Source organism: Seriola aureovittata, chromosome 11 (assembly GCF_021018895.1).
Source record: "Seriola aureovittata isolate HTS-2021-v1 ecotype China chromosome 11, ASM2101889v1, whole genome shotgun sequence".
Classification (NCBI taxonomy): domain Eukaryota; kingdom Metazoa; phylum Chordata; class Actinopteri; order Carangiformes; family Carangidae; genus Seriola; species Seriola aureovittata.
The window spans coordinates 13,095,525-13,109,856 of NC_079374.1; the positions used below are offsets into that span (position 1 = coordinate 13,095,525).

At 39.9% G+C, this 14,332-nt stretch overlaps 1 protein-coding gene across 6 annotated transcripts in view; it reads left to right on the plus strand.

Moving 5' to 3' along the window:
* Positions 1–14,332, plus strand: part of zmp:0000001200 (dedicator of cytokinesis protein 9) — a 78,115-nt gene that overhangs the window by 15,716 nt on the left and 48,067 nt on the right. For 2 of the 6 annotated variants that reach the window (XM_056389409.1, XM_056389413.1), the window contains exon 1: positions 6,659–6,910. The exons of 3 other annotated variants lie outside the window; for them this stretch is intronic. In XM_056389409.1, the coding sequence (XP_056245384.1) occupies positions 6,740–6,910 (171 nt within the window). In that variant the 5' untranslated portion in view covers positions 6,659–6,739. Of the gene's footprint in view, positions 1–6,657; positions 6,911–14,332 lie in introns of those variants that run through there. One more of the 6 variants, XM_056389414.1, reaches the window with a different exon arrangement.

Sequence of the window (14,332 nt, forward strand, 5' to 3'; positions counted from 1 at the left end):
TACTTTCTAACGCTCCCCTGTGGCTGTTTTATTGCATGTTGTGCAGCAATCATCAGTTCTTCATTTATTTTCCTAAGGAAAACAAACTTGAAGTCAAGGCAACTGCATTTTATTTACCAGAGGTAATTTTGAATATGCAGTGAGATCAAATTTGTGGTGCATTAGTTTGCTTGAGTAAGCATTATTTATTTATTTACTTATTTTTTATCAGATTACTTTGTGTTGTGCTCATGTCTAGTGAAGCCAAAGCACAGTTGGCAGGGGTAAGAGGGTGACCGCAGGCCTTCTGGGCTTGGCACCGCTTCAGACCATCTCTGCTGGTGCTGCTGCAGCAGAGGAAAGGCACTGTTTGATTAGCGGTGTGTATTAATGATAACCTGAACCCACTGCAGCAACCTCACTCACTGCAGACCTAACAGAGCCGCACACAGATACATACTATGTATGTGTGTGTGTGTGTGTGTGTGTGTGTGTGTGTGTGTGTGTCTGTGGGTGTGGGCGTGTGTGTGCATACTTTTAATTTGTGCCTGTGTCCTTCATTCAACATATACTTACTCTGCGCCACAACAAAGTAAAAGAAGCAGTACCCCTCAGGAAAATGGCTCATTTTCTTCTCCTGGGATAAATAAACCATCCCAAAATACCAAGAAAAAGGAAGAGGATGTGGCCCCTGTTGTATTTGTTTTGTACCATTTTTAGATGGACAGGATAACCTGGGTTTCATCTCCAGGTCAAAGAGAGACTAGAGTTTAATCTATGCAGTACATTGACTCTTCAGACAATGATTGGAGTCCACTCTGTTGTCCGTTGCGTCATGTGTCAAGTATTTTGGGGTTTTAATGTAAACTCAGCGTCAAAAATGTGAAGCACTCGGCTTATTGAGATTCCATGCCTAGCTATGAAGCCCACCCACATGTGTAACTGTAGGGCAGTACCCAAATAACCTTTCTCTCAAACAAAAACACTTGAAAAACTGCTTCAAATTTTTTACTCTACAGGAAACGGCACACTTAACATTTTCAAAAGCCTCTCAAGGGTTAATAGAGCTCCTGGCTTTGTGCTCCTACAATAAAATTGTACTTCTTCCATTTGTGTTGTTGAATTTAGGAGGAGGTCAGCATTACTCTGACAAATGCCCACAAAGTTCTCCATGGTTCAGGAGTTTTGATTGAATTTTAAGGAAAGTGGGCAGCGGGAGGTGGCTCTGTTATGACAGGGTTTACACACACACACATCAGCAGGAAACAGCCACTTCCTTTTTGGAGTCCCTAGAGAGCTCCAGCTGGGAGCCAGCCTGTTTTATCGGCCCTGCGCCGCTGGATATGCGGGTGATGTCACTGCGGTGCACCACACTGTGGCCTCTCACACACACACACACACACACACACACACACACACACACACAAAATACACATACCTCTCCCCTCAGAGTCTCACAGCAGACCCTGGGCATGGAAACATGACCAGCTGCGGACTTGACCTTCATCCTAGAGAGGCTCCTCAGATGAGATGCCAGCTCCTCCTGAACTCCCCTCTACTCCTCTGAGCCGTGCGGGGACATGTCTGCCTTTGTTGTCTGTTGGTTTGTCCACTGCTTAGTGTGAAACTCAAGTTGACCCTTCTGTGTCCACATGTGCTGGCTTTGATGTTTTTAATTTGGCTCCACCCACCACTTGCTGTTAACAGCTTGAAATGGCTACATTAATACAAGCGGTGTTATTTTGGGGAGGGGGTTGCTCCAGGCCGGTGATAGTGTCCACATGCAGCAGATGTTGTGACTGTGGTCGGTGAGTCCAGGTGGAGAAGAGAAACAGTTATTTCACTTGCAATTTACTAAGAAATCAATAAGGATGTCGGTGTAAACCAGTTATGAAACTGCGTCTATGGGCCTATAGTCACACTGGTTATAGTGTAATGTGTGCATGTTAGTGGAATAGAGCTTTTTAAGCAAAACCCAATGAAATACTGTGTGTAAATTTACAGTTCATTATAACTAGAAATTAAAGATTAAGCAACATTGTAAATAAGTACTATTTAATATCCATATTTGTTTTCAAACGCGCTTTGGCACAATTAATTTGATTACTTTTTTGTCTATTGATGAGACAAAAAATCAATCTGTTGGTTGGTAAAACAGCTTTATTTGAGACCTTTGACTCACTTTCACTATTTTCACAGTTTTCTGACATTTTACAGACGATTAATCTGTATATCTATAAAATACAACACAGATAAATCGATTATGAAAATAATCTTTAATAGCAGTTCTAATAGAGGTAATATTGTTAATTCAGTAGTGTTATGGAAGAAAGTATGTAAATGTGTTGAATATTATACATAGTTTGGTTATATAAGTCGTAATGATTTGAATAGGGATGATTTGAAGTCTGCACATATTCACAACACAAGACTGATTGGCTGATATCATTTGCTTCACTATTTCAAATGATGTAAATCTGGTTTTCTCAGTTTTTGACGCTTGAAAATAACTTCAGTATAAACCACTAGAATACAATAAAAAGTGTAAGTGAATACTGACACCATTCATATACTGATATATTCTAGAAACTTATGGCTATACTTAAGAAGACATAAACAATCAGCGGCATTAGCGGTGCATTATGGGGGTCATACTTAATACTGTGCCAGAAATATAGCCCACTGCAAAGAGTAAAAGCCTTGCTGTGTAACAACAGCAGCGGTAATCCATGCAGCTCCACGCACCCAGCAGTGTTTCAGACCGCCTCTTATCTCCTCTGCAGCTGCTGCAGATTTGAGCAGAGCTGTGCAGCATGGACTCACAGAGGATGTTCACACTTGAACTTCTACAGATTGACCCACACTGTGCCTCAGCACACTTTTAATCCCCCCCCCCTCTCCCCCCTCCCCTTACCATTCTCAGCATTGCCTTGCCTGGAGCGCCAATTCAACATTTAGCATGGCTGACACAGTCCAACTGTGTACTGCTGGAGGCTACAGTGCCACTTCATTTGTCAGCTCCAGACATGCACAGAATAGATGTCCTCAAGCTGAGCAGAGGCGCTGGAATATGGTCCATGTCAGGCACTAACATATATTATACCAAGGCAGGCAGTGTGTGTCACAGTCAAATGGAGAAACTATTTCTAATGTAAAAGATATTTTTACTTTTCTAGCAGCATTTGTTATGTGGAGACTCGCTGCAGACTGTGAGACACAAGGGCGGTAGAAAAAAGAAACACTGATACAGTTAATGATTCAGCAATCCCCTCTCTGACCTTAAAAATGTATCACCGGTAGAGTAACTGCTAAAACTCATCGGTCAAGCAAACGTGGGGGCATCTATTCAAACTCCCTGTTGGCACTGTGCCCTTTTTTTTCCATCAGGGTTTACATTGAGAGTAACAGGAAATATAGGAGTGAAAGAGCTGGATTTAAACCTGGGATGTGCTGGTTACATAGTAAACAGATATGGCAGACGTGTTGCAGACCTGCCTCATGCCACTGCAATATGTTAGCGTTTTAGTAGCAGCCACCCACTGATCCTGGGACCTTGTGATTGGCTAGTAATGGACAAGTCTCCTCACAATGCAGATAACCAGCTGTAGCTGCTTGTGTACATTCCTCTAGACACTGTAACAGTTTGTGTTGTGTTTGACCACCTGGTCTGGTTTCGACTATTTTTCCTGCAATGCTTGTTTGATATAAGCATAATGTTTAAATGGAATACATGCACGTAACAAGTCACCTGTTTTGGAGTTGTTCTGGTTTAGTAGTAGTAAAGTGCGTACAGCACAACAACACGTCCGCGGTTTGACTCAAGCAGGAGATTTGTAATGTCGTATTCCCTCTTTGTAGATGTTTCTTGTCTTGTCTGTTTCTATAAAATGAAGGCAATATTTTAAATATACATATAATCACAAGTTTTTTTTTTGTGTTTAAATTACCTGCATCATTTTTTCAAGAAATTCCATACAGTGCCCTCACAGCAGCCTCTTTACATTGTTGCAGACATGTCTTTACATGCACAAGAAGAATTTGTGTCCTTGGGGCAAAAGATTTACGATCACCAGCTGTGACACGTCAAACAATGTCTGCTTGTAGTCATGCATCATTATCCATTTTGTTATACTCGTGTTTATGTTGGTACTCATTTAGTAATAACCGGCAGGAATAATTGACAGCTGTTGATAAAGTTTCTTGAGAGGACAAACACATTTTTGTTTTTGGTATTTGACCTCTGTGAATTTCTATCATAGGAAAGGGTATTTTCTACTCAGGAATAATAGGAAAGAATACAGCTGCCACAGTTGTATCAATATGAATTTTGTAATTAATTAATTAATTTTTATTTTTTTAATCCATATTTCTCAAACTAAGTATAACGTAAACATTTGGGTTCACACAGCCTCATGGTAAAAGCTTAAACCAAAAGACCCAAAAGAAAAGGAGCACAAGTTAAAGGAAATCTGTGTCACTGCTGGCCTACATAGCCTCAAAAAGTGGATTTATGACTTTGCAGTTTTACCAGTTTTACACCAGATTGCTTCTTGTTATTCTATATAGTAAGCCTAAAATCCCTGTTTTTTAGCAACGGAGGGATGGAGAGTGGATCAGAGGTGTGAGAAAGAGGATAAAGCAAAAGACGAGATGTATTTCCCAACAGATCGATGGGCGTAATCAGAGTCTTGTCCCTGCTTTCCCTCAGTCTCTCTCTCCCTCTGTCTCCCTCTCTCTGACTGAATCTCCTCATCTACGGGCTCAGCTGCTTCCCCTCCGCAGCTCATCTCATCGTACACTCGAATGTAGTTCAGTGTGTCAAGCACTGCTGAAATATTAACACAACGGCAAGCAGGAATGCGTGCAAGCATTTATGGCTTAGTGCACCATCATGATGTAAGGGAGCACTTCACTTTCTCCCAGACGTGTACATGTGTGTTTGTATTGTGTTTACCTGCAACCATGCATGTGTGTTTTACCTGTTAATACGACACAATGAAAGGTTTCTCGGATGGTCTATCTCTAAAAGGAAGTTCTCAGACAGACGCCAGCTTGCTTTTGTTACAGGATCAAGCATTATGAAAGTAAGCACAGCTGCTGCAAAGGGGGACTTACTGTATTTCAGTAGCAAGATCTTGTATGTGCCAATGTGACAAGAATGATTTTTTTTTTTTTTTTTGACAAGTCCCTCAGAGGTCTTTAGGGGTCTTTGAGTGTGAGAGTTGCAGCTGCAGGAAGGGAAGAGACAGTGATAAATAAACCAAAATGAACACGGCTCTGTTTCCTCGTCCCCTCTCCTTTTCCTCATAATCAGGATGTGGAACATGAGCAACGGCAGAAGTCAGATAGCATATGTCCATCTGTGTTGATCAGTTTTGAACCACAGGAGGATTTAAGTACTGGGCTAATGAGAAGGATTGTGAAAATGAAAGTGTCCGTCTTTGCAAATGTAGGAGCAGCAAACTGTAGATGCAGGAACTTTCTTTGTTTTTTTTTTTTGTTTTTTCCCAGTTGTTTTTCAAGACATTTAATGTTTTTCTGCTTTTTATCGTTTGTCTTCCTGTTCATAGTCCAGAGACATTTTAACCAAAGGCCATGGTAGCGGGTGAATCATTCCCTGGCATTTCAAAAAGCCTGTATGTGATCAAATTTTGTCGTTCCACTCCCAATATATCTGTGTACTTGGCAGAGCAGCCAGCATGTGATCAAGCAGCAGCTAATCTTTTATAGAAAAAAAAACCCTTATTTGATGTCTTGGCCTAAAAGGTTGAAATCCTCCCATGTCCTTGGTATGTTTTGTAAACAGAGATTTCTTTGAGGCTTGAGGTCAGGTCACTGGGTTTTTCATGAGATTTGGACATTGAATTTTATTTTAGTAAATGTGTGGTACCTCTTTTGAATATTTAATTTGTTTGGTGAAGAATTATTGCACTTTCTTAGCAGATGTTTCTGTTCATGCCATATTTTTTATTACAACACAGGCTGCTGACTGCTGGATATTACATGCCATCTATTCAGTGTGATTCATCCACTTGTTCTGCCATTGGCCCCCTGGTTTCTCAACTGAACTAAATAAGCATTCAGCCATATTGCTGTTTGCCTGACCATGGAATCAAACTCTCCCTCTGGATATAAGACGCCATTTAGTGTAACCCATTTATTTCACAATTATTCATCCGGCTCCCTAGAGGAGTCTCATTTTGGGAAGTTAAAATAAAAGAGGTTAATTCATTTCTTGTCTAGTAAAAGCCACAGTATGCCAATGTGGGAATGAAAAAGCATAAAGATACGGTAGAATTTGGAAACACGTATGCACATAGGGGCTCAGAGGAGCAAGTGAGTGAGTAAGTGAGACAGATGCACATACAAGCCTGCGTTGCACGGAAGCTCAGTATTGGTTGAAGCTGCAGCAGAGCTCACACAGCATCCTTCATCCCCCCTATCCCTTGTTCTCTGCTCTACCTCACTCACTCACTGTATCTCGTCTGCTGACTGAGGTATTCCTACAAGCACAGACTGGGGCAGCCAGGAATTACCGTGAGACTCTTTTTCTGTGTGTGAATAAATTCACACTCCAGCCGTCCTCCTTGGCTCTCCTCTCTGGATCTTTTAGCCGGGACACCAGCGCTCCTTCCCTGGGTCAGGAGCTGTGGATTTGCGGGTCAGAGTTAAATCATGGACCAGAGAGGAACAGGGGACAATCGAGGAAACTGGGTCACTGGCAGGCTCTCCTGACTGATGCCTGTTTGGACCTGGAGGAATGGGGTGCACCACCAGCACGGTTGTGTTTGATGGGCTGCGTACTGTGTTAGAGAGGAACTGTAGTGGCTACATCTGTAAGGGAGCAGCTGAGCCCATTGGGCCATCTGAGGCTGAGCGAGCGCTGAGTCGGAGAGAGTCGCGTGCATTGCCAACACCGAGAGTACTTAAGGTGTGTGTGTGTGCTGACAAAATATGTATGGTATTGTCCTGTTCATTTTATTCAAATGGAAAAAATTATATATATTTATTCATACAGTATATATTAGAGCTTAAATGAAAGATTATTTTCATTATTGATTATTCTATTATCTTTGTTTTTTCACAAGTACTCAGAGACCAGCAGTCAGACCAACAGTCTGAAAAAAAAAAGATGTTTGGTTCCCTTACAAAACAGAAGAAAAGTAATAAATTCTGATAGTTTGCAAAGCAGTGAATGTTTTGCATTTTGCCCTAATAAATTACTCTAACAATCTATTATCATAATTGTTGACAATTAATTCTGTCAAAAAACAAATCAATGAATCAATCAATTGTTTCAGCCCTAAAAAACAGTAGCTCAGTGAGAAACCTTTGGTGTTAAGGCAGCTTTCAGAGTTCTCATCCCTCTCCCATCTCATAATACTGCTTTAAGCTGTAAGTAGTTATGGCGGTAATTTAAGGTTATAACGAATTGGAAAAAAGAAAAGCAGCAAATCCTCTTATATGAGAAGCTAGAGGCTGCAATTTTTTTGTCATTTTTGCCTCATAAATGAACAATCTAAATGGTTGTGGATTCATTTTCTGCTGACCAACGAGGATTACTTTTGTTTTAGCACTAGCATATACAGCACATGCTGTGTATGGAGTCCTGTTTTAAATGTCTAAAACATGCACCTATATTGTCCCGAGTGGGGCATGTAATCAAAAATGTTTGCAAAGCAAATTGTTGATGCTGCTTTCCTTCCACGGTTTCTTCTCTCAAGAGGTGGAAAATGCAGCATATGGATTTGATAAATGATTCAGATAGTTGTAATAGTAGAATATGTATGTGCAGGTTCACTGAGTGCTAACCCTTCCTCTGTCAAGGACACAACCCCATTTTGAAACAAAGCTACTACTGCTGGTGGAGTTTCCTTTTGCTGACTCTGTTACTACTGCCTTTTACATTTTCAGATTCATAAATCCAACAGCAGTAATGACAGCAATAACAATTATCCTCTTCCTTACGTCAGCCTTGTGAATATTTATCCATGAGCGTTAGCAGTATAAAATGTAGGGCAGTAGGAGGGCTGGATCTTGCCTCTCGCTAAGCACTGCATGGGTTAAAGCCTCTGTGGGCAGGGATGGGGGAGATGAGGGGGTGGGGGGGACAGTGAGCTCTGTGTCTGCTGGAAATCAATCACCACTCTTCATCTGTGAACCGGCGGGCTTGGCAGGGCTTCTGCTGCTCCGTACCAGCTTGTCTTGCCCTTCTTGTTTGTGTTTACTCACTACTGTGTGTGTGTGATGTCGCCTTCCCGTCGCTGGTTCATCAGATTCACAGCAGAGAGCTGAGTGACAGTGGCCCAGGCCGAGAGCAGGGAATTAGGTCAAGGGCATGGTTTCTTCTCTTGGCTCAGGGATGGTCTTATCATCCAGACAGGGTCAATTAATCCTCTGTCAGCATTTAGCAGTCTTACAAATCAATTGTTAAATGTGTGCAGGGGATGTGATTTGCTTGACACATTTTTAGTCAGTGTAGTCAAAGTGTATGGGTTATCGGATAACTTGAAAATATAACTAAACATGTCAATGAATAATATAGTTGGTTTGTGGACACCAACCTTATCTTTGTGTCAGTGAATGTGCCGCTAAGGGGTGAAATAGTTTTCTCTTTTTTTGTTTTTCATCTCAATTTGCACCTTTTTAATCCATTGGGCTTGGTTCTAAAAAGACATAAACCATTATGTTCGCCCCTTTAATTCCTTCTGATTGCACAGGTCATTATTTCTGGGAAATTAAAATAGAATGGTGTTAAAGGCTAAGCACACATTCACTTACATGCACACAATCACAGACAAAGCTGCCTGTGGGAGGCTGATCTGTACTCTGAAGGCATGGAGTAAGCAATTAAATGGCCGTCATTGGTTGTTTTAGTGCTCTGTTATTTCACTCACTGATTACAACAGCTCGGCCTTTTCCTTCCTCTGGAAACTCACATCTCATTCTCCTCAAGAGGTGATCTGCCTTTAAATATAAAAGTCACTGATTTGAGATAATACAGCAATGTATAAGCTGTTCTAATTCAACAGTGTCATGTTTCTTTCTTGTGAAAGAAAAGACAAGCTAGCAAAGCTAACAGACTAGTTAAACCTAGAATATGGATGGACTGTGTGGTGTGCAAAGGTTGCTATTTGTGAAAAAATCGTATCAGTCATAAATCCAGGACAAAATTTGTTTCCAAGTCGGACCATGTGCCTTGTCCTTTCCCCATATGGAGAATATGGGAGACGCGATCATACAAAACAAAACAGAAGGTTAAGTGCTAATTTAACATGCGAAAATTAAATTCCCCTTTCAGTGCCATGGATAGCACCACTCGGTCAGGTGTGCCAAAACACTTATTTATAAACGTCAATATTAATTTGTATTAGTTTGTATAAATGTGCAATGCAGTAACTTTAACAGGGCAAACAGGAGCGGATCAAAATGAGGCAAAGCAATAAAATACAGGTATGACCAATTATACATATCAGAAGGAATTAGAAATAAAGACCTGTCTTTAATTCAAGTCTGCCTCAAATAAAGAAAAATAAGGTCATTGAAAACCGTTGTGGTCCTGCTGTAAATGCCCCCTGATGACATAATAGCACTAAATTATTTTTGAAAGAGCAATAGCCAATAGGAAAAGTCCAACATTTGGCTGACCGACCAATGGTGTAACTTTATCACTCACTCACTCACTCAGCCAAATACCTTTCAGTGTTGATATGTCACCATTAATTGCTTTCAGAAAGGTTCAGCTTCCTTCCTTTATTTTTTTTTTAAATGTTTGAGACCAGCAGTAATGCTGTAACAGAGAGCTGAAGTGTTGGCTGCTTCTATCAGAGGAATATTGTTACAAGGAAAGACAGAGAAAGTGATTCATTAAGCTCGCTCAAAGATTAAGGCATCTTTCATCCAATGATGTTTTGGGAGTAATGTTTCTAACTTAGACCTGTGATGCTTTTGCTTCCAATGAACTGTGCCTAATGAGTCTGTTTTCCTGTGTTTGGGGTTGTTGGGGAGTTGATGAAGCACCAAACCAAGCCTGCATGCCATCAAACAGAAACTATTTAGAGATTCAATCCATTTAGTAGATGCATGATTAATATGCTCTTTGATGAGGATGTTTCATTTTAAGCATGTGTGGCTTTGTGAAATTGTTGTGATTACCAGTGAGCCTATTCTCATAACATCACTCAATTTGGAGATAAAGAAGAGACTATTCTATGAATTAAGAAAAGACTAAATAAATCACGTAGGTTTTTTTTACATTTATACCTATTTATTTCTTTATTTTTTTCAGTATTGATTTATATATCCAGTGTATATTCTATAATTTATTACTTTAATACTCTTTTTTATTTATCCATGTATTTATTATTCACATTATTCCTTTTATTTATTAATTGACATATTTGAAGAATATCTATTTATTTACTGTTAACTATCTAATTAATTAATTAATTAATTTGTTGATGAATGAGTCAGTTTTTGGCCTCCATAAATTACCCTCATATCATACACAACTCTGCATGAACATTTAGTTTGCTATGCCAATATTTTCTCTTTGGCATTTCTTTTAAGGTTGAACACTTGACAAACAGCTAGCATTACACACCATGTTGACTCTCACATCCCTGAGGACATTAGACGACTAATACGATCACCCTTCTTACAGCTTTCATGTCTTGGCCTAATGGATTTACAATAAAACAACAGGACACTTTGTTCAGCTACAGGGTTGTTTTTCCTGGTGATTGCTCCCTACTTTTGAGACGTTCGAGCATCCAGAAGTTGCTCTAAGGGGTTCAGACGTCACAGTATTGATGTGTTTATGCATTTGTGTGTGTGACTGTGTGTGTGCTGCTCACTTGCTGACTGATACACAGGACCATTATCTCCAGCACTCAGGCTCATGTTCTTAAAAGACACTCTGGAAAACAGCAGCTTGATTTTCCCACAGATTCCAGGGTGGCATTTTTCATATTCGATTCTGTTAGTTTCATTTCAGGCTTGTATTTATTGATAAAGGTAACTTAAAGTTTTGCTCTTGATCTGTAATAGCATTTAGTATTGTAACAATGATAGATTCAAATTTTATTACCGAGTGCATTCCTTTTTTATTTTCTACGTCAGATGACTGTCTCTGCCCCATGATTACATCCTGTTATTTTTGATGCCATTGTATCTCACATCCTACTATCGTTATGTTATTAACAGGGAGTGTAGTCATTGCATGGTGTCATTATTACCTCCATGTTAAAATCTCATTCTCAAAACTCTCTGGGGAATGGACTAAAATCAGGCTGCAGGGTGGTGGGTCCTAGTGCTGCTACAGGGTGGCGACGGGAGGGCCGTGTTTTTGTTCCATTCCAGGTTACACCCTGTTTTGCTTTGGCCCATGCTAGGAAGACCCAGTGATTGCATCAAGCCCTTGTTATGTAACTTAGAAGTCTAGCTGTAGTCTTGTCCAGACTTGATAGATAGTTTGTTTTTTTTAACGATGGCATTTTTATTGATTTTATTGAAAATCAACGCATTAATAGTTACACAACGACAGCAACAACAACAAACAAAATTAAATGGGGAGGGAAAATGGGCAATGAATCCTCCACTCCCTCCTCAAACTGAACAACTATTCACAACAGTACTGTTGTGTACTCGATACATTTGATAGAGCAATATACTAAACAGTTTTGACAAATGCCACTACCATTGTATATTTGGTCAGCATTGCATCAGGTCTCATATCATTTGGGGTGGAGAAGTTAAAGGAGCAGAATTTGACCATGCACCCACATTTTAATTAAATGCAATTTATATTATGTACTTTGTATAAATGAATTATATTGTTTGACTCTTGTGCAAGAGGATATGATAGAAAATCTAAATGGATTCCCTTGTTATTGCCTCCCCTTAGTATTGTACTGAAATTAGTCTGTGATGACACAAAATTAAAGCCAATAAAACTCTTAAATGGCTACAGAGGACAACAGCGAAACATTTGAATGAATTATATCTCAAGAAATGTCATTTTGCCTGGTTGCATTACACTAGTTGCAAACATCTGGCTCACTGCCCACATCTCTGATTTGTTGAGCAATTCTTATGAATGAAGTGAAATTAAATGGCAATTCAATCTTACTTAAAGGCTAAGTTGTTTTTTACCCATGTGTACTTCTCTTAGAACCACATGCACAGCACTGCAGTGTGTAGTCATTGAGGAAACATCTTCATTTTGTACATATGTACTACCTATTCAGTTGTGCTAAGGGAGTAGGGGCCATATTAAACCACATTTGACCAGAATACACTTCTTCCAAAACATCCTGTTGGTCTGCTGCTGGCAACTAAAACTAGTTGTTGCTTAACACAAGTGTTTGTTCTGCCACTAAAAAGGGCTCCGTTGGCCTTCCTGCTTGGACCAAAGTGCCAGCTGGCACCAAAGAAATACATTTGTATTGGTTTCCATGAAACGATCTGCATGACGTTGCAAGGTCTGAATTTGATTTGAAGCACCAAGCCAAAAAATGTGAGCACTGTGCCACACTAATGTGTAGTTGTCAGCCACTTGGGAAAAGAGTACCAGGGTTGCTGTGTAGAGAGGAAGTCCATCTGAAGTTAACTCTTATTGCGCAGATGTCTGGGAGAGGAAGTCCAGCTTGGAACAAACTCAGAGATCAAAGTCAAGCTTCTAGTACTTGTAATGTGCCATTACTCTCTATGCACAATTAACTACATTACAGGAAATGTCCAATGACACTAGTGGGTTATCATTGTGCCTTCTATGCTTTAATGTAGCTGAGTGGATATGCCACTAAAATTACATTTTTCTATTGAACAATAGTGTCTACAGTTGTTCCTGCAGAGTCAGAATGCAAAATGACTCCATGGATTAAACTGTGGATCAATGAAACAGTGTTTAACCATAGCATCCGGGATCGTCATAAGGTAAACATGCATGTGTTTTGCAAAAATATCTGATAAAACTCTCCCCAGAATTGTGGTTAGGTAGGAGAGAGTACACTGCATTATCTGCAGTCAGCATCTGTAGTGGTTATGTTAAACATCGACTGAAATATAATAGAAAAGTTGAAATAATGTAATCCTTCATGCATGTTTCATTATCTTGCTAAGTTCTTTGGTTTTCTGGAAAGCATTTGCTTCCAAGATTTACTTGAAGTTGACTGAAAAGCACACAGTTATATGAGACAGGAAATGTATGATGACTCATACTTTCACCTGATGCAAGGGATTAGCTAATATCTCTTAAACACACATAGACAGTCCCTGCGTGTATAAAGGTATGCTGATGTAGGTCTATGCCAGGGGGCAGTTCATACCAAGTCCTTCACAAAGACCTGCTCTTTCAGCTTTTATTAAGCTGTCAGAATGCGGCTCTATGATGCGCCCGACAGAGGTGACCTGGTCCATCTGTCAAAGTATGTTTCCCTTCTGAATATAGTTATTCCTATAGCACTGCTCTCAGTGGTTGGCTTCAGGTTAAAATAAGGTGAAACTTTGGGAGTGTCCTAGTAGCCTAGCATTTACCATACAAACACAACATCTGAGGGTGGGTTTAAGCTGGCGACCTCTATTGAATGTCATCCCAGACTTCACTGTGTAGCACAGACTTAACTGATATCGATCGTCTCATCGGTCTTCAGATACGATGGCAAACAAGTAGTTATTATAAACCAACCAACTAATTTTTGCACACTCTGTCCAAAGCGTGTCAGAACTATAATTCTATACTATGAAGCTGTGCCAGAAATAAACAAGTCAACAACACTTGGATTATTCGATCTGTTGTACTGATGTACTTAAAGTGACTGATAGCAGAGAGTCTCAGAGGCCAATGAAATTTGACCCTTTACTGCTAAACTGTGCATATCGTCCAGATTGAGGCCAAAATCGAAAGCAAGTATTTAAATATTTCACATAGCCAGAGGCTACTGTGTTCTGTAACAAGTCAACTGTGGTAGGTGGAATTTGAGAAGAAGTGGGGGTGCTTAGGTTTTGCCTTGAGAGCAGGGAGGGCTGGTTGAGGTTGTGTAAATATGTTGGACTAAGGGCGGACTGTAATTAGGGCTGCAACTGACAGATATTATCATTATTGATGCATCTGCTGTTTGTCTGTTTTATTTATCAGCTTAATTAGTTTATGAAATATTCATCATAATTCCAAATACACTTTACCAGTGCACTCAAAAATATTCACTTATATATGTCAAAAAGAAATAGCAAATCGTCACCTTTGAAAAGCAGAAACCAGACAGTGTTTTGGGTTTTCCACTATTCCTACAAAATAAGTAACAATGTTTTGATTATCAAAATAGCTGCTGATTATTTTTGTGTCGACTGAATA